Source organism: Sminthopsis crassicaudata, chromosome 6 (genome assembly GCF_048593235.1).
Source record: "Sminthopsis crassicaudata isolate SCR6 chromosome 6, ASM4859323v1, whole genome shotgun sequence".
Lineage (NCBI taxonomy): Eukaryota > Metazoa > Chordata > Mammalia > Dasyuromorphia > Dasyuridae > Sminthopsis > Sminthopsis crassicaudata.
The window spans coordinates 248,026,650-248,046,722 of record NC_133622.1 but is presented as its reverse complement, the minus strand read 5'-3'; the positions used below and the strand labels follow the sequence as shown (position 1 = coordinate 248,046,722).

At 63.6% G+C, this 20,073-nt stretch overlaps 1 protein-coding gene across 5 annotated transcripts in view; it reads right to left on the bottom strand.

Moving 5' to 3' along the window:
• Window positions 1–20,073, bottom strand: part of DAGLA (diacylglycerol lipase alpha) — a 62,111-nt gene that overhangs the window by 21,166 nt on the left and 20,872 nt on the right. For 4 of the 5 annotated variants that reach the window (XM_074276673.1, XM_074276676.1, XM_074276677.1 and 1 more), the window contains exons 2-9: window positions 5,660–5,798; window positions 5,156–5,367; window positions 4,839–4,940; window positions 4,405–4,543; window positions 2,714–2,801; window positions 2,218–2,352; window positions 1,485–1,562; window positions 5–129 (exon numbers count right to left, since the gene is read on the bottom strand). In XM_074276673.1, coding sequence (XP_074132774.1) covers window positions 5–129; window positions 1,485–1,562; window positions 2,218–2,352; window positions 2,714–2,801; window positions 4,405–4,543; window positions 4,839–4,940; window positions 5,156–5,367; window positions 5,660–5,754 — 974 coding nt within the window. In that variant the 5' untranslated portion in view covers window positions 5,755–5,798. Of the gene's footprint in view, window positions 1–4; window positions 130–1,484; window positions 1,563–2,217; window positions 2,353–2,713; window positions 2,802–4,404; window positions 4,544–4,838; window positions 4,941–5,155; window positions 5,368–5,659; window positions 5,799–9,908; window positions 13,174–20,073 lie in introns of those variants that run through there. The other variant, XM_074276675.1, reaches the window with a different exon arrangement.

The following is a 20,073-nucleotide window of genomic DNA, read 5'->3' as shown; positions in this document are numbered from 1 at the left end:
TTACGAGCAGGACCTGGCCAGTTGGCAGAGGCCGCAGGCGGGTTTCCGCATCAGGTACATGGGCCAACCATAGGCAGCCAGGGCAAAGAGCATGTAATAACAGACCTCTTTGTAGCGAAGCATCTCGTGCTGAAAGAGAGGAGGGGGCAGCGTCAGGCCCGGCCAGGAGCGGCTCCTCCCAGGGGCCTCGAGGGCCGAGGTAACAGGGAAGGACTCGAGCTGTGGCACGGCAGGAGGCCTGAGGAAAGGGAGAAGGGGGAGCGGGAGAAGACCGTAATTGCATTTCTCTAATTATCTCCGGCAACGAGGTCGCGAATCCTACAGAGACCCGTCCTATTGCATCAATCTCAGGATTAATGACTTGGGGACAAGGACTCGGCACGGCATCCATTTGGGGCCCATTCTGAGAGCCAGCCGGAACACGTCCCTGGGTGGGCCCAAGGAGCCGCTGCCGGGGGGGACGTGGGTGCCGAGCCCCCGGAGCGAGGCTTCTGAGGCCGCTGGCTCCCCCCTAGCAAGGAGAACGAGCCCCGCTCCCGTCCCCTGTGCAAGCTCCGGGGCAGGTGCAGAGGCCCAGGGAGGCGGATGTGGCCGAGCCCCCGCGCCAGGCTCACCCGGGCCCCTGCCAGAAGCCAGCGGCTCCTCCACCTCCCTGTGCCCGAGAGCCCGGGGCGAGGGGAGAGCGAGCGGCTCCTGAAAGGGAATTAGTCACCTTGTAAAAGTTAAAAAGAGGCTATTAGTCATCTTGTAAAGTTAAATAGGTAGCTCCTTAATCAGGGCCCCGGAGGGGCGGAAACATCCCTGTCTTCCCCGTCTGCTCTTCAGGAACAAGTGCAGGGAAGACAATTATCTTCATGTGCCGAAGGAAGCTCCCGCCCTGGGACGGGCGGCTCTGAGGGCTGAGGCTCCCTCGGGAGAGGAGTCCGGGGGGCGCGGGGGAATGGTGGCCCCTATGTGGGGGTGGAGGCGGGGAGGCTGAGCTCCCCGGCCTTCCCCAACAAAGTGGCCAAGACGTGGGGGAGGCAGCCTCGAGGCGCAGGAGGGAGGCAGGTGGAGGCCGCCGAGAGGAAATGGAGGCGGACAGGAGCGGGGCATTCCTGGGGCCTGGCAGAGAACCTGCTCTCCCTGGTCCCGGGACAGCGCTTAGCACACACCAAGGGCTTAATAAGTGCTTGCCAACTGACTGAGAAAAGCCTTGGGTTTGCTGGGATTGCGTCTCTTTTCGTGGTCTTGAGTCAGTTTTAGCCCCGTGGAATGTGCTCCCAGGCCGGGTCCCGTGGAAGGATGTGAGAAGGGCTGGGGGGGACAGGCTGGTTCGGGAGGAGGGGCCTGAAGGGCGAGGGTGGAACCCAAGGCCAGAGCGAGCGGAGCTGGCGCCGAAGGAGGGAGCCTGCCCTTCCCTCGCCAGTCCCATCCGGGGAGTGAGAGGGGAGGACGGAGCAGCCGGGGCGGGCTCACGGGCCACACGGGCCGGCGCCACTCACCGAGTTCTTGAGGTCCAGGTACTTGGTGTTTCTGGTGACGGGCATCCCGGACAGGAAGGCCAAGATGTCATTGTTGGCCTGTAACAGAGCATGGGAGGAGGGCGCGGGTTAGAGGAAGTGCCAGAGAGGTGCCCCCAGCCCGGGTGGGCACCCAGCGGCCACTTCCTCTCAGACTCCCCGGGCAGTGCTCTGTCCCCCATGGGCCCTCTCCCACGGCACCATGGGTAACACGGGTGCATGTCCACCTCCCAGAGGAGCACCCTGGGGCCTGTGCTCCCCAACAGTACGGAGATCATCTGGCCCCCAACTATCCCAGAATCTCGTGCCCCCAAAGCCTTGCCCCACTGGCCAGGGTTCGAGCCTTGGAGCTGGAGGAGGCCCCATCTCGGGAAACCACCCCCGCCCTCCGGGGCTGAGCCCAGGGATCGGAGGGAGCCCTTCAGACTGTCAGGAAGCTCTGATCGGGTTCAACCTCCCTTGTCCCTGAAGGCGAGGGCACCAGAGCCTGAGTGCCCGGGAGGGGAGCAGCCGGCCCCTTCCCCTGGGCCGGTCATCGAGGCCATCTTGCCCTCCGTGGTGAGCTTAGGGTCCCCTAAGGCCCCCAGATCTTGCCTAGACTTTGAGAACTCTCAGATCCCAAGGGGAAACCTTTGGGAGCAAGAGGAGGCCAGGCCGTGAATGGGGAAGGGGAGAGGACGGAGGGCCCGGGAGGAGCAGCGGGGGTCCCTCGCACCTCGTCCAGCACCGCGTTGCGCTTGGCCCGCTGTCTCTGCCTCAGAAGCACCAGCCCTGCGATGATATCGGATGGCACGATGTCGAGGTCTCGGAAAAACTCCGCAAAGAGGTAGGCTATTTCTGAGTAGGCGTCCTGAAAATCCGGAGGGCGGAGCCCAGAAGAAGGGGGCGAGAGAAGGGGGAGAGCCCGGCTGGCAGGTCGGTCCTCCTCCAGGAAGCCTGCCCTGGTGCCCCTGCCCAGCTGCTGCAGTCAGTAACCCCGGGGTTCCCTCGGGCATCCAAAGAGCTCCCCTCCCGGCCCTCCTGTGATCCACTGCACAGGGTACCCGGTCACCCCCGACCCAGGCCTTCGCCCCAGCTCTCCCTGACCCGGGAGTGCTCCCGGCCTGCCTCCCCGGGCACGTGGGGCCCTTCTGGCAGGTGAATGCTGCTACCGGGCGGGGTCAGCGCCGGGCCTCTGAGGCAGAACCAGGGAGGAGAGCGCGGGCCCTTACCGACTGGGAGTCCTTGGTCCGCGTGCAGCAGAGGAAGACTTTGAGCCGGCGCGACCAGCTGGTAGCCTGGCCCTCTTCGAGCCGGTGCCTGCGGGAGTGGAGCCAAAAGGACCCATCAGGGGGGCCCCCAGGGGCAGGGCCCATTCCCGGGACCCCGGTCAGACCGGAGAGGCGAGGGGAGGCTGCCGGGAAGGGGCCAGCCGTTAGATCCCAGCCTGGGCCTTGTCCAGCCGGGATGGAGGCCCTCTGTCCCCCGCAGCTCTCCCCCTGGCTCCGTGCTGGGCCCGTTCTCTTTTGGAGGAGAAAGGACAGAATCCTCCTCTCCTTTCTACCTAAGTCTGAAGGAGACCGAGACCGGCTGCGGAGCGGGACACCGGGGCGCCGGGCACTCCGAGGAAAGGGCATCAGCTCCCTGCTTCCTCTGCCCCTGCCCAGCCGCACAAGCCCACAGAAGAACCACCGAGTGTCCTGGGAGGCCGCCGGCCTCTGACTGCGCTGCCCGGGGTCAGCGGGGCCTCAGCTCGGCCGGCCTCCCGCGAGGGAAAGCTGGGACAGAGAGAGGTCGAGGGAATGCCCAGGAGGGCCCGGCCGGAGCCGAGGACTCTGAGGCCGAAGCAGGGGCAAAGTGCTCGTCCCCAGGGGCTGGGCCAGGGCTCCGACCTGACAGTGACCAGAGGGAGGAGCTTTCTCAGAGAGCCGTCCCGGGGAGACCAGAGTCAGGTCCTGGGGACCTCCCCAGGCCCGGTCTTACTGGTCGTCCCCCCGAGGGGCCCAAGGCCTCCATGGCTGGAAACGCCCGGGCTCCTCAGAGCTACTTGTGCTGCCAGCATCTCCCTTACTATGATCTGGGAGCAAAGGATGCTGGGAGGCTTCCGGGGCCTGCCCAGCACAAAGGCCGGGCCCTTCCGCGGTACCCGAAGCTCTCCAGGGGCAGCTGACGGGCACCGGGGTGTTAAGTGGCAGCCGGAGGCAGCAGCAGACAACTCCAAGGCTGCCAAAGAGCTCTTTAATTAAAGCATTGCAACCACAAAGCCCCTAATGGCCGCAGTCCCCGGGGAGGGGGGTGAGTAGGAGCCCCTCAGGGAGGAGGGAGCAGGACAAGGAGGAGTCCCTCAGGGAGGAGGGAGCAGGACAAGGAGGAGTCCCTCAGGGAGGAGTTCTGAGCTAACCGGACACTGAGCTCACGAGGCATGGAGGGGGCCCATGGGCAGCCACAGGGTGTGGTGAGCTGATTCCTGAGTGCTGAGACAGCCGAGGAGGGAGCGGCTGGAGAGGCCTCCTCCCCTCCCCCTCCTCTTCTTCCCTTTTCCCTCCCCTCTTCTTCCTCCCCATCTTCCTCTGCATCCCTCCTTTTCCTCCTCCTCCTCCCCTCTGCCCCCCCGTGTTTGGAGCACGGCCCCTAATTTGTGGGGACAGAAGGTGGCCCTTGGGGCTCACAGCGCCCGGGCCTTTGGACAACTGTGGCTTCTGCCAAACATGGCCACGTTTGTCTTCTCTGTTAAGTCGGAGCCTTCCTGGGCCAAAGCCCCTCCCTCCGAGGACCCCCCCCCCCCCCCGCTCTCTGGGCACGGCCCGCTGTCCATCTGCGCCCTCACGTGTGACTGCCACGCGCTGGGAGGCAGAGGGGGAGGCCCCGTGCCCGTCGGTCCCTCCCGGGCGTCCTTCCCCTGGGGCCCCGGCCCCGGACTGACCGCAGGTTGTACGTCCGCAGGTTCCGCTGCCTCCTCTTGGTGGCCCTCAGCTTGACAAAGGTCCTTCCAGTGGGGTCAAAGACACACAGGACGGTGATGCAGACGCTCAGGATGACCACCCAGTTGCAGACGACCATCCCTGGGGCACGGGGGGAGGGGGCGGTTAGGGCCATCTGAGGCTCTCCTTCCTTCTCCCTCCGTGGGGGGAACGGGAGCCCCCCCAACGCCCCGGACACAGAACAGCAGGAAGGAGAAGGGAGCCGTCTGCGGGTCTCACAGAGCACTTCCCACAAGGCTTACTGCCCCATTTTCACCTCTGAGCCTCAGTTTCCCCCTCTGGCTTCTGGGAGCCCTCGAGCTCGGCTCACGGCCCCTGGAATCCCGGGCATCCCCGGGTGTTTGGCCCCCTCCCCCTTCCGAGGGCGGGGACCTACCGAGGGTGACGTTCTTGGCAGTGACATCGTTGCAGGAGGTGTAGTAGTGGGTGAGCCAGACGATGCCCACGATGGCGTAGATGAACTCAATGAGCAGGATCGCTGCAAGGAGGGCAGAGCCAGCCTGAAAGGCCAGTGTGCGGGCCGTGTGCTGGGGGGGCATGTGTGCCCAGGGGTGTGTGTGCAGAGGGTATAATGTGCCCAGGGGGAAGTATGCCAGGAGACACATGCCAGGGGGTAGATTTGTGCCAGGAGGCGTGTTCCGAGGGGGCATGTGCCAGGGGGGGTAGATGTGCCGGGGACACGGGCGGCCTTACCCAGGCGCACGTAGAGCACGTACTGCATGGACTCGCGGGGCTCCGTGTAGAGGATGCCCCCCCGCATGCTCAGCCAGATGATGGCCATCTCGGCGATCATGCAGCTCAGGAGGATGCCCAGGTAGCCGCGGCCGTGGTCCACCAGGTTGAGGGAGCAGGCTTCGTTGGGGTTGTACGCCAGGCCGAAGAGTACCACGGAGAGGATCACAAACCTGCCGGGCGGCGGCCGGGCGGTCAGCGGGGGCCCACGGCCCTCTTCCCGGCCCCCCGAGGACAAGCCCGCACGCGGATGCTTTCCTGCTCAGGAGCGCCGTCGTGGGCCCCTCGGGGCCCTGCCTTGGTGGGTTAGGCCAAGGAAGGGCCTGCGCCAGGGGCAACAGCCCAGCTGAGTGCCTGAGGAGCACTCGCAGGGAGGACTATTGTGAGAGGAGCCAGCCCTCCGGGCCTGGAGGGGGGCCAGGCGCACTCGTGAGCTCAGCAGAGGCCCCAGGACCCCACACTCACCAGGTCGTATGGAGGAGGAAGAGGAAGATGGCTGGCAGGACGAGGTCATCGCTGCCCACAGACCAGCGCCGGCGGAACACCACGATTCCGGGCATGGCGAGCGGGTCGGGGGAGGCTCAGCAGACGCGACGCTCACCTCCTGCAAAGGAGCAGAAGGCCGTCCACGTGCGCCCGTGGCCCTCCCAGCTCATGGGCCTGCCCCTTCAGTGACTCCTGCTGTCCCGGGCTCAGGGCTGGGGCAGGGGGCTCCCGGGGGGCAGAGGCCTGCTCTGGGCTGCCCCCCCACTAACCCTGCCCCCGGGAGAGGAGGGAAGGGCACGGGGCTTGTGCAAGCGCAGAGTCCAGGGACACTGTGCCTCCCTGGGAGAGGGGCTACCCCTCTCTGGATCTCAGGACCCCCCTGAGACTGTGTCACGGGAGCCCAGGCCTGGAGGGCCGAGCGGGTGTCCCCAGTCCAAGCACACAGGAGCTCTGCCAGCTGGGGACCGGGCAGAGAGGGCTCGAGAGCCCGGGGGAGGGTCCAGCTGACCCCCACTCTCAGGTGTCTCGGCAGCCCATAGCCATCCCCGCCCCTCCAGGGGCTTAGGGCTGAGGCACGATTGGGCCCGGCTTGGATCCTGGGCAGAGACCTGAGCACGCAGGGGACGCCGCGGCGTGAGGGAGCCAGCACTTAGGAAGGGCCTGGGCGGGGGGAGTTTGACTTGGTCAGGGGTCCCCCGTGAAGAATGAGCTGTGGGCCAGCCCGAGGTGCCCCCTGTCCAGGGGCCTGTGCCCGTCACGGGTACTGACACGATCCCGGAGGGAAGTGACGAGCGCCACATTTAGCCATTATGGCCCCCTGGATGGGCGAGGGGGCATGGCGCGGGCACAGCTGCCTCCTCCGGTCACCTGGGGCTCCTCTGAGAGAGTGGGCAGGTAAGCCAGAGTCTGGCCTCCCCCCCCATCCCCACCCCCCTCAGGAAGTGACATCAGCCCACTCTCTGAGGAGACTGAGTGCGGATTCTGGGGAGGAGGGAGAGCGAGCGAGCTGGGAGGGGGGGCGGGGGGGGGGCAGAGGGGCCTGGGGTCCGGCCTAGAGATCCCCCTCCTCCTGAAGGCCGGCTCAGAGCGGCTAGGGCGCGGTTCTCCTCTCCCCAAGCACAAGAGGGCGCTGATGAAGGCAGGGGCCTCCCTCAGGGCCCAGACACAGGAGCCCTCCAGAGGTGGGCCTGACCCAGCGGCCCCCCCACCAGCCCCCCATGGCCAGCCCCCCGCTCAGGGGCGCCGAGCTCCAGCCTCTCACACACACACAAGGGCTGCAGGCCCTTCGAGACTGGGGAATGGCCGCCTGAGGGAACGCAGCCACGCTCTGAGGGGCCGATGCCTGAAATCCCACCATCGGTGCTCCGTTCCCTGGAAGGAATGCTGCCCCAGTTTCTGCCCCCCAGCCCGAGGGCTCCTCCGCCCGGCCGGGCCCCGATGGAGCCCACCCAACACCCGCCGCTTCCCTCGGCTCCGGCCCGGCAGCGCCCCCCGGGGCTGGCAGCCCCCCGGAGCTCACGGCCCACATGGGAAAAAGTCTACTCGTTTCCTGGCAGGCCCCGGATGCCGTCAGAGTGAGCCGTGACTGCCGAGTCCTCCCCGCTAAGCGCCTGGCGCTGCCAGCCTGCCACTCCCTGCAGGCGAAAGGCGCGCCCGTGGCCGGAGGCGCTCATCCCGGCCCCCACGGAGCCCCTTGTCCCAGGGGAGCCCGGCCCTCTGCTCTCCGCGGGAGAGCCACTGCCACTGCCGGGGGCCCCGAATGGCGCACTTTCTGTGGGCGACCCCGGCGCCTCCCAATCCTGGCACCCGAGCGACCGTCTCTGCCCACGTCCCGGGAGAGGTGGGGGAGGAGCCCCCGAAGGAGCGTCCCTGGAGAAGCAGGCCGGGGTCCAGCTCCGCCGGAAAGGCTGGAGCCCCCAGGCCGCCCCCTACACGGACCTGGCTCGGCGGCCCCGGGGCTCCCCCAGACACCTGCAACTCCATCTTGTGACTCATCCCTTTGGGAGAAGAGCTGCCTTCTCCCGACAGGCTCTTCTGGCTTCTGTACCCCCCCCCCCCTCAGCTCTCCAAGTCTGGGCTGTGACTAGATCCTCTTCCTTCTTACTGTCAGGGAGAAGGGTAACACGGAGGTCAGGAGGAGGCTGGGAAAGAAGCCCAGCCCAGGAAGCCCGGAGCCCGGGGGCTCGAAGCCAGGCTGGGGGGCCCCACGGCAGTCACTGGAGGCCCAGGGTGACCCTCGAGGGGCTGACCTGCAGCCCACCGTCCCTGGGAGCTCTCAGGACAGAGGGAGGAGCGGGAAAGGGGAAGCAGAGGCCCAGGGTGGCTCATCCTCCGGGCCCCGCTGGGCGCTGGGGAGACCTGGATCTCTGACCTAGAACCGGCAGCATCTCGAAACCAATGGGCCCAAACCCCTCTTTCTGCTGGGTCCCACAGACTTCCCCAGACCCCTGGGATCTGGCTCCGGAGGCGCCTTTGTCCTCCGGCCTCTCAGAGGGAAATGGGAAGGAGAGCTCAGGTGAGTCTGGGGAACTCTGGGGAAGGGGGGGAGCGTCAGGGAGGGGGAAAGCCCACAAGGGAGCCAGGGGCTCCAAGAGACCAGGAGGGGAGGAGGTGCCGAGGGACAAGGCAAAGACCGAACGGGACCCCCGCTCAGAGGCCGGCCCAAGAAGCTGATCTCGCAGGCTGCGGGGAGGAGCTCGAGGATCCCGAGCACCAGGAGTGACCTGATCAGACCTGCCCTTGAGGAGCAGCGTGCTGGGCGCCGGGCACGGGGCCAAGAGGCCGGGTGAGAGGCGCCCCGGTACTGCGGAGGGCGAGTCCTGGGCCGGATGCTGCAGAGAATGAGGGGGCCGGCGGCTCCCAAACGGGGCCTCGAGGAAACGTGCTGAGCCGGCTGCCCGGAACGCCCCCAGCTCTCCTGCTCCCGAGGCCTCCCTGGGCCCCGCCAATGCCTGCGGCTTGCGCAACAGCATCTCCCCGGGAGAGCCTTCGGGACTTGGGGCAGGGGGCTTCCTTTCTAGGTCACCTTCAAGAGGTCACAGCATGAGCAACTCAACAGACCGGAAGCCAGCTCGCTTGGCCAGCTCCGGGGAGCTGGGAATCCAGGTCAGAGTGAGCTCAGGGCCCTCGAAGAGATGAAGGGGGGGGGGGAGACTCCTCGCCCTTCCCTCTGCTCCGCTCTGGCCTTCGTGGACTCCTCTGCCCAGGCTGGCGGAGCTCTCTGGGGGAGGCTGGGCTGGAGGGGAGGGCCGGCAGTGGGACATGGAATCAGACCCAAATGGACACTCTTTCTGGCCTTCATTACTGGGGAGGACAGAGGCTGCGAGTCTGGCCCAGACATCTGCCCTGGGGTGGGGGGGGAAGGGACCGGGTCGGATTCAGAACCAGAAGGGACCATGGAGCCCAACTCCCCGCCCCTTGCCCTCCCATCCTTTTACACACAAGGAAACAGAGGCAGAGATGAGTCAGGAGCCAAAGCACCACAGCCAGTAAGCATTTGCGGAGGGATTTGAAGCCAGATCTTCGGGCCGTAAGCCCAGCGTTCCCTCCTACTTTGCCGAGGGTCACAGACCCGATGACAGGGAACTGAGAGGACCCAAGGCATGTGAAGAAACTGAGGCACACAGAGGGAAAGAGGCGCCAAGGCTGCCCACCGTCCTCTTCCTAACCCTCCCTCCTCTCTAGCTGCTCCTTCTCAGTCTCCTTTGGGCCCAGCATCCCGGCCCACCTCAAAGCTCCGGGTGCTCCCCAAGCCCCGTCCTCTCCCTCTCCCTTGCGCTCCACCAGCTCCCGTCTGTGCCGGTGGCTCCCGGCCTCTCTATCCAGGCCCAGTGCCTCCCCTGAGCTTCGGCCCGCTTCTCCAACTGCCTGTGGGCTGTTTCCAGCCGGCTGTGCTGCATCTTCGATCCCACACGACCAGAAGTCATTACTTTTCCCCCAAAGTCACTCCTTGCAAGCTTCCCTGTTTCTCGGTCCCCCGGGTTCTGGCCCCAGTTCTGCACCCTCTCCCTCACTGCTCCCGCCACTCAGCTCCGCCTTAACAACAGCTCTCCTGGCCAAGGCCCCTTCTCCTTGTCCCGCCTCCGCGCCCGCTCAGGCCCTCGCTGCCCCTTACCCGGCACACGCGGTGACTGATAACTGGCCTCCCCCCTCCGTCCCTCGACCTCTTCACCCCCCGCTCACAGAATCCCACTTTTCTGTCAAGACTCGTCTCGAGCTCCAGTTTCACCTGCAGCCGTTGGCTGTCCTGAGCTCGCAGGCTCCTCTCTCCCAGACTCCCTTCTGTGTTTACGGGCACTCGTCATCATGACAGGTTTCTGCAAATGGAGATCCACGTGTTCCCAGCATCCTCCTTCCTCATTAGAACAGAAGCTCCTCCAGAAGGGTTTTTATTCCTTGTCTCTGGGTCCCCAGACCTCGGCAAAGGGTCCGGCACGGGGCCTCGCCCAGAGGAGGCCCGTGAAAATGATGCCGTGAGGCCCGACCAGAGACGTCCTCCAGGGGAAGGAGCCCAGCAGCTAGTGGGAGCCCTGGATGGAGCGTGGCTACTCTCTCAAGATGCTGGGAGGAGCCGTGATCCCAAGAGCTCGTCCCCCCCAACTCCCGGAGAGCCTGGGAGGCCCAGGGGACAGAGAGGAGCAGCCCTGACGGAGGAAGAGCAGGCTGTACCGTGGGCAGCTGAGCTGCAGAGGAGATGGACTGGCCCTGAGGGGGCGTTTCTTCACCTGCCAGTGGAGCGGGTCTCTCTCCCAAAGCTCCAAGAAGGGAGCTGTGGCCCGGGGTGGGCTCTGGGAGCTCCTCCCACCCCAGGAAGGGCCAGAGTCACTTGGCTGCATTCTTTATGCATAAATGGCAAGAGTAAGGGAAGGGAAGGCAGGGAAGCTGAGTGAAGCGCAATCTCTTCCTGCTCCGGAGCTTTAATTCTTTCATCGGGACAGGGTCTTCCTTCCCTCCATGGGGCCTTCATGAACATCACTTCATCCTAGTGTCACGACATTTCGAAATCGGTAGCACAGGTGTTTTTCTCATTGTGTAGAGGACGAGATGCAGGCCGAGTTCCCCAGCCGGCCCACGGTGACGTGACAAGTCAGCATTCAAGCTGGGGCGGGAGCCCGGCCGGCTGCCTCCCAATCCAGGGGGACCCTTGCACTTGTCTCACTGTCTCCTGTGCTATCATCACCACCATGATTCTTAATGCACCTCGAATCCTCAGCACTCCCTCTAAAATGCCCCAGAAGCCCCCGGGGCAGTGCCATTAAGCAGCCCCAAGAGGCTTGTTCTCCTTCTTTCTCCTTCTCTCTTGCTCCACCCTCCCCGAGGTGCCTCAGAGGCAGCTGGGGGGAGCCCAGCGGTGAAGTCAGGGTCTGAAAGACACCGGCCGGCACGAAGGAGGAGAGGGGGGTGAGAGCGAGCTCGCGTGGGTTTGGGGCCAGGTGTGTTCAGCCCAAGCTGGAGGCCCGAAAGCTGCCGATTTTCACACATCAGATGGGCTGGAGCAGAAGCAGCCCGATCTTGCCCGGGGCTGGGTCCAGATTCAGCACAAGAGGGGCCTTTTTACAGAGTTTCTCCAACATCAGCCGGTGGAGTCGGGTGCTAGGACCGTATGGGACACGGGGGTCTACCTCGGAGAGCTCTGAGTCACCCAGAGTTCTGCCTCCTTTCCCTGGGGAGACTTGGGAGAAGGAACCCCCTTCCAGGGGCCTTGGGGTGTCAGCTCTTCTGCCTCCAAACGGGGAATTTCAGTGGGAGGTGAATCGGGGGGCAGAGGGATCCTGTTCAGGGCGACCCCTCTGGGAGGGCCGGGGCCAGGCGGCTGGCTGCGGCTCCTCCGCTCCTCTTCCTCACTACAGTTCCATCTAGTCCCTGGCTTCTTGTTCTCACGCTAATTATTTTCCATTTGTCTACACTGAACTGAATGTGCCATCTGCTGCTGGCCCAGCCATCGACACCAGCCAACTCTGTTGGAATCTGGTGCTTTTGTTTCCTGGGATTTGTTCGGGAAATGAGGAACATATTGCAGAGAAATGAGAGGGGTCTTTAGAGGTCCTCTGGCCTCTCCCCTGGAGGCCCTTTTTCCTCCTCATCTAGCTTATATTCCAGGCTTGTGGCCCAGCTGGTTTCAAAAGTTCAAGTGTTTTCCACGCGGGGCTGTTCTGGTCCTGAAAGCCAGCCGCCGTGTTTTCCATCAGAAACGTGTTCTCATCCCTTTTGGCCTCGAACCCTCCTGACTCCCGCCCGCGGGGCCCATCGGTGGCCAGTCGCCGTGTGGATCTGAGCTAACCAGGCAACCGTCCCGCTGTGGGGGCAGAGGCAGCGCTCACATCCCCTCCTCGGGGGCCGACCTGAGCTGAGCGGGACCTCCGGACGCACTGTGTGTGGTGGGCTGGACTGCCCTGGGGGGGAATCTCCTCTGAAGGGTTTTCTTCTGGCTCTGTTCTTCCCCCAGAAGGGAGAGGACGCTGATAATGAGGATGAAGTGCCCCGAATCCCACATCCAACAAGGCGGCTTCTCACCTGGCTCCCAGTGAGCCTCAAGTCGGAAGAATGAATGGGCTCCTTCCAGAGATGTGGGCTGGGAGCCAAGGGACGCTGAGAATTCTGGGGCCATCTTGGAAACAGCACCAAGTGGTCTCCAGTCAAAGGGGGATTGTAGGCCGGGCAAGCCCGAGGTGAAAAAGCCCCCGGGATTGGGGAGCTCTTGTTACAGGCCTTGCTGCCTCACCATGCTGCTTACGGCCTCAAAGCTCTACGAGACGGAAGCTTGCTCCGAAGCATGAGAGAGAGGGAGAGAAAAGAAGGGAATGGGCCGGTCAGCAAAGCACGAGGAACTCCTAGCCGCCATTTCCCCAGAGGACAGAGGGGGTCTCAGGGCGGCCTCCATGGAACATGGAGAAAGGCTCAAGGCGGCAGAGATGGAGTCAAAAGGCCCAGGAGGCCGGGGTCAGAGATCAGGGAAGTTAGTGCAGGTCAGGTCAGAAAATTCTTCCTTATCTCTCATTTAAATCATTCATGTGGCAAACAGACTGAGACCGCTTCCTCCTGCCCTTGATGAAGACAGAAGGCGCCCGCTCCAAACTTCCTTAATTTAAAAAGGGCGGCGAGCCTCTCTGCCCCGGCGGGGCTCCACGCCAAGCCGCACCCACCGGTTCCTTCGGCTTTCTCTCGTGCATCTCTGAATCTCCGAGCTCTCACCTCCGAATCCTTTCCCTGACCCTGCATCCGGACGCAGCAAGTCTCTGACCCCCGTTGGACCCGTCCTCCCAGAGCGTGGGCCCCGCGCCGTGTCCCTGCTGGCCCTTCAGAACCACCCAGAGGATTCTCTTAGGGACCACCCCTTCCTCAGGGCAGGAGATGAACGGAGTGGCCAGGTCTCCTCCGACCCGAGCTTCCCTGGGTCCTTGCAGCCCAGATCCGGCCCGCGGGCCAAGCTGCCCCCCTCCTCCATCCCCTGGCCCAGGCTTCTGCAGTTCCTTTTCAGACCTGAGACACAATCACCCCGTGGACCGCCAGCCTTTGCCTTCACCTACCCCAGCACCCCGCTCCGGCTGTGTGCTCCCCCATTCTACGCCCCAGGGGGGAGAGCTATCAGTCCTGCAAATGATTGCTCTCCAACGGCTCAGTCCCCTCCCCGCTCTGGAGGTGCTCGGCTCCCGGGCCCGAGTCCGGATTGTCGGGCTCTCTCAGGGCCTCTGGAAGCAGCATGTACAGCGGGACTCCCACCTAGCCGCCGGCTCCCTGAGGAAGGTGGGAAGTGGGCAGCGCCAGCCCCGCCTTCCCTCCCCCCTTCCTCGACATTGCCCCATTTGCTCACAGTCCTCACGGATCTTCCCTCCGTCTAAAGGGCCCTGACTAGTCTCAATCCACTGCGTGAGCGGGAGCCAGGGGCCGCTCTGTCACACACCAGGCCGGGGGTGGAACGAGCCTGCGAGAGGACGCGTCCCCGGGCGCCTCCTCGCCAGCCCAGAGCCCCTGCCCGAGGCTCAGCCGCTCCGATTTCACTGGAACCTACTCCCCTGGGCCACATGGCAGTGGGGCTCAGGTGTCAGTAACAGGAGCCCCTTCTGCGGGGAGGCTGCTGCAGTCACGTGGGAGGAGGAGGACACACGTGTCACGTCCCGCCGCCGGAAGGGGCCCGCGGGCCCAGAATCCCAAGAGCGGCTCTGGGCGTCCCCAAGCCCTCGGCCCGCTGCTCTTGCGGACTCTCCGAAGGCCAACCGGGCCCTGGCAGGTGTTAGGGAGAGAGAGTCGGGTCCCAGGTTCATCCCTGACTCCAGGTCTCCGTCAGGAATAAAATCAGCTCACTTCTCACTGGTTTAAGCCGGTGGTGCTCCCTGTGGAGAGCTCCTTCTTCCAAAGGCTCAGGAGCCCCTAGGGGAAGCCCCTTGGCTCCTCCGCAGCCCGGGCTCCAGAGCCGGAGGACAACAACCCCTCACGCGGACGGCAAACTGGGCAGCTCCCCCGCCACAGACCTTTAAGGGCCCTTGAAGCTGCCCCGTCCCTCCCTCTCCACTTCCACTCTCTCCGGGCCCAGGGGAGCAGAACCAGTGGCCTTGTGGAGCGCTTCCTTCCCCAGCCTCTCCTCAGCCTGCCTCCCTTGAGGCTGGCCTCCGGCCAACACCGTGAGCAAAGCTTCTCACATCACATTAAAACGCCTAAGGATGGGCTGCGAGGCTCACGCCTGTTGGCCACACTCACACACTCTCTCCCCTCCTGCCCTTCCCCCCCTTCATCTTCACTAAAGCTCAGATCAGGCAAAACCCCTTCTCTTGCCTCACATCTGCCTGCTCTCCCCCTCCCCCCAACTGATCTAAAGACCCCCCAAGGCCCGGCCTGGGTGAGCTCAGAGTCCGAGGCGGGGGAGGGGCCTTGAGGGCAGGTCACCCAGGACTGGCTGAAGGAGCCCCGGGGCGAGCGCCACGGCCCCCTGTTCTGGGAGTGAAGAGTGGGCAAGGGCCAGCCCCTTCTTTTACATCTAGGGAAACTGAGGCCGAGAGGAGTAAGGGCTTTGTACAAGGCCACAGGGTACGTGAGGGAGGACAGGATTTAAACCGAAGGCCTCTGACCCCGGGCCCTGCTGGGCCTGCACTGACAGAAAAGCTCAGGGCGGGCGGAACTCCTTAACAATCCGGCTCCACAAGCTCAGCGAGCCTTCCCAGGAGGCAGGCAGTCCTGTCCACGGACACCCCACAGGACAGCCATCAGAGAGCCCCCCAAGAGTGGCCATCACAAAGTCCCCCCCAGGGAGCCATCTCTGAGACCCCAAGTGGTAGTTATCACAGAGATCCCCCCCCAGGGATAACCATGTACAAAGACCCCCCCAAAGAGTGGCCATCCCAGAGACCTCTCAGTGGCAGCTAGGAGGCTGTCCTGGAGTTTACTTGTCTGGCCCCACAAAGACTAGGGACCCCCGGGGGGGCACGGTCCCGATCCTCCAGGCCACCCCGAAAACCGGAGCAGCCCCTCCCCTCCAGAGTGCCCTCTCGCTCCCTTCCCCTCTGAACAAATAGCAAGAGCCGACCTAGATTTTCTCGGGCCATCCGGGGATCCAGAGAACAGGGCGCGGGCTCATCCCCCAGCGTTCTCCGATTGTCCTTCCCAAGGACAAACACAATCTCCCTTCTGTTTAATTCCTGACAGTTCCTTCGTACAATGAGCGCTCCATTGATGTCAAATGATTTCCCAGGAGCCATCAGGAGACCCTTTCCAAGGCGGATGAACTAAGGCTTGCAGCGAGTGCAGTGCTGGGCCCGAGAAGGCCGGCAGGCAGCCTGTGCTTTCAGGGCCACCGCCATCCCTGCCACGATCTGGAGGGCTCTGCCCTCGGCCGAAGCTCCGCGGCTACAGCTGGCACGGGCGGCCGGGCCAGCCCCGGGGGCAGCGGATTCCATTTAGCACCGAACCGACCTCGCGGGCCCCGACACTGGCCTCTGGGGCCTGCCCTGGCCACACCGTTAAGCGCCATGGATACCAACGAAGGGGAACTGTCCCTTTTATGGCAGCTGAGATGCCCGGAGAGCACTCGGAGGGGCTCCCATTGAACCCCAGGCGATGCCCCTGTTAATGGACTCGCTGCCAGAAATCTGGAGCCAAGTCTGATGGCTGCGAATGGGCTGCCCTGCCTGGGAGCCCGGGACTGGGGGGGGGCACTGCTTTGGACACGAGCCCTGACCCCACAGGTTTGGCTCCTCAGCTGGTTCCGAGCCTTCCAGGGAACCTCAGGAACAAGTGCTGGAAAATCACACGGAGAAATCAGGGGAGCGAGAACTAGGGGCCGGGGCTGGGGTCTGCCTGCGTCACTAGGCTTCCCAGCCACTTCTGCAGACGGCCAGAAAGAGCTCTTGGCAGTGACCTGGAATGGGGGGCTCCAGGTCTCCGGGTGCCCTCGCCTCTGAGCCCCCCCACCTGGTGCCATCTCCGTGTGATGCCGACTCTCCATGGGTCTGGCCCCCAACGGGTGCACCCGGCCATCAGCGCCGCCCTGGGAGCGAGCAGGTAACAAGAGCCTTCCTGATGTCCCTGCGCCTTCTCAGCTGCCCAAAGAACAACGGCTGCTCGGGGTTCTCCCCATCACAGTCTCCGTAAGAGGCCGAGGGGGAGGTCGCCGGCAGGAATGCTGCGTGAGGGCCTGGCGCGGACCAGAGGAGGCCGGGAGCCTGGCTGCGGGCACTGACGGCGCGGGCAGAGGACCCCTGGCCTCTCGGGGCCGTCTCAGGAAAACTTCACCCAGCAGCCCTTCCCGCCAGCTGTGGGCAAGCAGGCTCAGAGCACGATCCATCCCCTCAGCTTGGACGTGGGCTCAGCAACAAGAGCACCTGGCACAGCGGAAGGAGCTCGAGGACGCAGATCCGGCCTCGGTCTCTGAGAGCACTAGGCTAAGGTGGGCAAGCTGCTCCTCCCCACAGTGGGGGGGCTGGGGGACCCCCAGCTTCTACCTTGGCTTTATTTTTGCTGATTCTGCCTGGTCAAGGTCGGCCATAGCGCTGGTCAGAATCTCCCATCTCTCTCTCGGGTCCCTGATACTTCCTTGACTCCCCTGATTTTTGACCTCTGACCCTCATCCTAAACATGTCATCCCTGGAACCCAAGCAGCATAAAACTCCATGGCCATGAGGGGCCCGGGGGGTGCCCGTCCCAGCCCTCCACTTTAAGTGGCCCAGCCGTGACCTGGCAGAGCTGGCCCTGGACCCTCCTCCCCACCATGAGGGGCGCACGCTGCAGTGATCCCCAATCCCTCAGCCCCCGGAGGAGGAGGCTCCCGTCCCTGGCCAAGAACACAGTCCTATAGCCTCCCTAGGGAAACTGAGGCCCCGGGGATAGCCGGCTCCCCCTCCCCTCTCTGGCTCCCTAGCATGACCGGGATCTGCCCCCTGCCAACCTCCCAGGGTCATCGTGAGAACATCAGGAGAAAACAGAGGCTCCTTAGAGAGAAAGCCCGACGCCTTTATGGCCAGCCAGCGCCTTGGGGCAGACGGGGCCTTGGGGGAGGGGGCCAGGGTCCACTGCAGCTGGATTGTTCCTTTTTTCTCTTTCTGCTCCCAAAGCCCCAGTGTGACCTGGGGCCCAGCTCACGCCAGAGGGGCTGTGCTAGCCAAGATCCGGTGCCCGCTGCTCACCCCCTCCTCGCCCATGGCTCCCTCGCTGTCTCTCCGGGGTCTGAGCGCGTCCTTGCCGGCCTCAGTCTCCCAATCTGGGAAGGGGGGACACGGGAGCCGGACTGCCGGCTCTGCTGCTCGCTGCGCTGAGCCCCTTGGGGGGAGGGGAAGGTCTCTCTGAGGGTCCAGATTATGGCTTCATGCTGCCAGTGCAGAAGGGGCTGGAGGAGGGGAAAGGGATGCCTCCCCAGCTCGCCATCCCTGCTGGAAGGCGGTCTGGCCCGGCCCGCCATGTGCTCCCCTGGCCTTGTTGAGGAACGGAATCCTGGGGGCCATGCAGCTCTCCCCTTTCTGGCCCCCCAGGCCCGACTCCAGGCCACGGGGGGCACCGTGTGAAGGGCCCGTCTGCTGCCGGGAGCAGGGTTTCTCAGAGCTGAGACAGTGCGCCTTTCTTTACAGCTGGGCCCGGCTTGGTGCTCTGGTCTCTCCTCCCCCCGCCAGCTCTGGAATGGTCAGGGTCAAGGGGACAGCAGAGCCACAGCAGAACACGGCATCTGCTTTGCCAGAGAGGAGCTCCCCAGCAGGAAAACCAGCAAGATGGGGTCCCGGGCCCCCCTCACTCAGCCGGGACAAAGGGCTCCCCACCACCTCATGCAGAGCTCTATGCTCCCCCATTCACAGAGTGGTCTCGGTGACATCCATGCCATCCAGCATGCCCAACAGGGCCCAGGGCACCAAGGCCGTGTGGCTGGTCAGAGCATGATGCCGGCCCGGACTCCTGGGAAGAGCTGGAGGTCAACAGGTGCTCCTGCTTGCAGGGATCCTCCCTGAAAGCAAAAGGGGACCCCTCCTCTGAGGGAAGACAGAATGGTTACCCAGGCCCCACCGGGAGACCTCTCTGCTCTCACCCCTGTTGTCCTGCGCTAGGCCCGGGCCTTCCCTCCTGACCACACCGCGGAAGCCACCACAGAAACAGACAGTGGGAAGATGTCTGCGGCCACATGAGCTCTCACGGCCTACCAAGTGCCCGGCTCTGGCCAAGGGAGAAGGGGCAGTGGGGTGGGCAGCCCCGGGGCAAGGGAGAGACTGTGGTTTCATCCCCCAGAGCTGATGGGTCACGAGAGGAAGGAAGCTCTGTCAGGAGCAGGCCTAGGATGTGCTTCGGAGGAAGCAGCCTGGCTGTAGGTGGGTCCGTGAACTATTGGCCAGCCCCAATTGTTAGCCCAAAGGCATCGCTGCCTGGCTCTGGCCTCCCTGAGACAGTCCCTGGGAGCCTCAGAGGCAGCTCTCAGGCCCCTGAGCTCTTCTACCTGCTACTAAACATCCAGGGCCTCCCTCCCTCCATGACACAGATTCCAGGCCCTCCTCACACGTTTCCTTGTCCTGAAACGGTAGCTCTGAGAACCAAATACTCCAGCTGCGGCCTGGAGGCTGGGCCTCCCTCCAAGCAGCCCCAGATGGCGATAGGTTTCTCGGTTATCATCTCCCTTATTTATGTGGCTTTTTTCTGGGGGGGGGGGGGGATTGGGTGACAGAGGTTGTTCTCTGCCTCGGTTGCTCCCTAGTGGGTGTTGCCTGAGACCGAGTTAGCTCAGAAAGGCCCAGGCCTCCCAGGGCATCCAGGACCATCTCCGGTCGTCCTGAGCTGTATCTGGCCATTGGGCCCAGATGGTTCCGGAGGGGAACGTGAGGCCGGTGACCTTGTACAGCCTCCCTCCCGCCCTCCCCCCACGTCAGGGTCCTCTTGGAGAACGAAGGGCAGGCGACTGCAGCTCACTAACGGCTGCTCACCTGAGCTTGCCGTGTCCAGGCCCCTCCGACCTGCTTTGGGGAAGCTGAATTTCTGACTCCAATGGTCTCTAAAGCCGGTGACTTCATTTCCGTGGGATTCGCAGGCTTCTACGTAAACAAAGGACGAGAAAGGAAGCCACTGGCTTGGGAAGAATGTATTTGTGCTGAATACCCCCCAGAAGGGCTGTTTTTTCACAAAAACCAGCAGAGGTGGCTAGGACAGAGAGCCAGTGCCCAAGAGAAGCGCTCAAACGAGAGAGACAAGAACGAAGAATTACAAAGCATTAGGGACCGTGCCTCGATGGCTCAAAATCCCTACCGGGGGAAATGCAGACCCCGCAACCCCGAGGTGCCCCTCACGGGAAAGTGTTAGGCTAAGTCAGTGGAGTGGATAGAGACTAGTTATCTAATTGAGCCTGGCTCAGTATGATTGATCTGATCCTCCAAGGAGATGTGATGGGCCAGAACTTGAAACAAGGCACTGGGTGGGACTGAGGAGACAGTGGTTAAATCTCGTTTAGCGCTGATTTAATCCCACAACAAATAACGGTTTCCTGGTGATATAATGATTGGAGTGTGCTCGGTGCACAGCCTGTAAGCAAGAAGCTCTCAGGGCCAGACCCACAAGCCCGCTCTCAGAAGCGGAGTCAGCTTCACTCCATTTTCCGCCTTTGTGCCGGCTGGGGATTCAGAGGAAGGGAGGCAGAAGCTGCAAGAGACAAAGGACTAGCGGCGGGAGCTCTCGGAACCAGGGAGAGAGCGGCCTCAAGAACTAACTGGGGCTGTTTTGAAGGAGACAATAAATAGTTCAACTCCTGGCTGCATTTGGGGTGATTATTACTCTGAGCTGAAACGAAGGCTGCTCCCAGAAGCTCCCCAAGAAAACCCGTTCCCAGAGAAGATTATACTTTACAGAAGAACATTACAGGAAATGAGCAAAGATGACCAAAAATGGGAAGAGTCGGGGTTAAGGGAGTTGGGAGCTAGAACCACTATCCTTAACGGTAACTG